Source organism: Besnoitia besnoiti, assembly GCF_002563875.1.
Source record: "Besnoitia besnoiti strain Bb-Ger1 chromosome Unknown contig00170, whole genome shotgun sequence".
Taxonomy (NCBI): domain Eukaryota; phylum Apicomplexa; class Conoidasida; order Eucoccidiorida; family Sarcocystidae; genus Besnoitia; species Besnoitia besnoiti.
Window position 1 is genome coordinate 2,743 of NW_021704043.1, and position 2,422 is coordinate 5,164.

The following is a 2,422-nucleotide window of genomic DNA, read 5'->3' on the forward strand; positions in this document are numbered from 1 at the left end:
AGACATTATAGTTCCTAGAATACTGAAGATGACTCCGGTTATGAGATACAGACAACCAAGTTCTTTATGATTGCAGTACACCACCACCCCACTGGACTGCTTAAGACAGCTAAAAGTGTTGGATTTCAATATCACGGTAATCATGTTTGCTTGGAAGCTGGAAGACGGAATCGTTATTAAGCGCCAGGTAGTCCTGGACACTGAATCCATGAGCGTGAACATTGGATGTCACCATGGTTATAGTTACGGTACATATATAAAATCTACAGTACGATTTGAGATTTGTTACGTGACGAGCGGTGTGTTTAAGACTAGTTTACATGCGCTCATTTTAATATGTAGTTATTTAACGAAGTTCTATTGTGCTAGCATGGTTTCGAGAACACACCAAATTTCCATGAGTCTATTCCGGGCACACCTCGTCTTTTATCGGTGTGCTCTCAATCTAAATTCATCTTATAACTTTGGTTTCTTAGTTGCAATTACCTTTGTACTCCAAATAATTACAGGTATCACTTTAGCGTTCCGATATACTTCTGAAGCATCTTGTGCATTTGCTAGTGTTCAACATCTAGTTAGAGAGGTAGCAGCAGGATGGGAATTTAGGATGTTGCATGCAACAACTGCTTCTTTCGTCTTCTTGTGTATCTTAATACACATGTCTCGAGGTATGTATAACTCCAGCTATAGTTATTTAACTACTGCTTGGATGTCTGGTTTAGTTTTATATCTACTTACTATAGCCACTGCTTTCCTCGGTTATGTACTACCATGGGGACAGATGAGTTTCTGGGGTGCTACAGTCATTACTAATCTCCTTTCTCCAATACCATATTTAGTACCTTGGTTACTCGGTGGATACTATGTATCTGATGTAACATTAAAACGATTCTTTGTATTGCACTTTATATTACCTTTTGTAGGTTGCATTCTAATTGTATTACACATCTTCTATTTACATTTAAATGGTTCTAGTAACCCTGCAGGTATTGATTCCGCACTTAAAGTAGCCTTCTATCCTCATATGTTAATGACCGATGCTAAATGTCTATCCTATCTAATTGGTTTAATTTTCTTACAAACGGCTTTTGGTTTGATTGAATTATCGCACCCAGATAACTCCATACCAGTGAACCGGTTTGTAACTCCGCTTCATATCGTACCTGAATGGTACTTTTTAGCATATTATGCGGTGTTAAAAGTAATCCCATCCAAAACCGGTGGTTTGTTAGTATTTATGTCCTCTCTCATTAACTTAGCTCTTTTATCTGAAATTCGAGCTTTGAATACTCGAATGTTGATACGACAACATTTTATGACTCGAAATGTAGTCAGTGGATGGGTAATTATTTGGGTATACAGTATGATCTTCTTGATTATTATTGGTAGTGCTATTCCACAAGCGACTTATATCTTATATGGTAGATTAGCTACTATCGTATATCTTACTACCGGATTGGTTCTATGCTTATACTAAATCAATAGTTATAATGACTACAGCTTCCAAGCAAACATGATTACCGTGATATTGAAATCCAACACTTTTAGCTGTCTTAAGCAGTCCAGTGGGGTGGTGGTGTACTGCAATCATAAAGAACTTGGTTGTCTGTATCTCATAACCGGAGTCATCTTCAGTATTCTAGGAACTATAATGTCTTTGTTTATTCGATTTGAGTGAACACATAAGATCATCGAATTTAACGGTATGCTCCTGAAAGTAACGGTACAAGCTGTAAACAAAGGACTCCTTAACTTAAACTGAGGAGTCAAGTAGGTACAAACCGTACAAGGATTAATTATGTCCATCTGTGCATCTAAGTTGAGACTATCGGTTATATATTTTAGACGCTAACTTCCCGGCTAAACTTTGACTTATTAAACCAGCCTGGGATCATAAAAGTACTATGTATGGTAAGATTGAGCGTGGACTATCGAATGAAACAATGTGCTCCAACGCTAGTCTAAGTCTCTAACATACCTTTTACCTACAACTGTACGGAACGTAACAAACCTCCAGGCAAAGAACTTGGTATTCTGTTCTAATTCCCCGTGGTAAACACAGTCAACGAATGGCGGAAGGAGCATTCATATGTTATGCAGTGTCTTAGGAGAGATACTCTAGATTTAGCATTCATCTACAGCTACGGTAACTGTTGTGTTTAAATAGCGGTTAACCTTTCCTTTTCCTTACGTACTCAGGGCATGCAATACCAATCAGATAACAACTGAAGCTAGACTCCATGTTACACTTACTAAAATGGGATTCCTAGGTTGATATAAACTACCTTTTTCTGGGGAGTATATACTACGAGTTGGACTACTGGTTTAGATCTTGAAGGTCTTTGTTTACCGGATCCAAGTTCTCTTGTGCTTTTCATGACCATCATGTTAAGTGCATTAGCAGAGCATAGTTAAGATGATA

The 2,422-nt window shown here is 37.8% G+C and overlaps 1 protein-coding gene across 1 annotated transcript; it reads left to right on the forward strand.

The window, feature by feature from the left end:
* Window positions 1–397: 397 nt before the first annotated feature.
* On the forward strand, window positions 398–1,477 carry BESB_032340 (cytochrome b; the record flags this gene model as incomplete). Its single annotated transcript, XM_029361826.1, has 1 exon — window positions 398–1,477. One exon carries the CDS (start codon window positions 398–400, stop codon window positions 1,475–1,477), a length of 1,080 nt encoding a protein of 359 aa, XP_029214683.1.
* Between the last annotated feature and the right edge of the window lie 945 nt (window positions 1,478–2,422).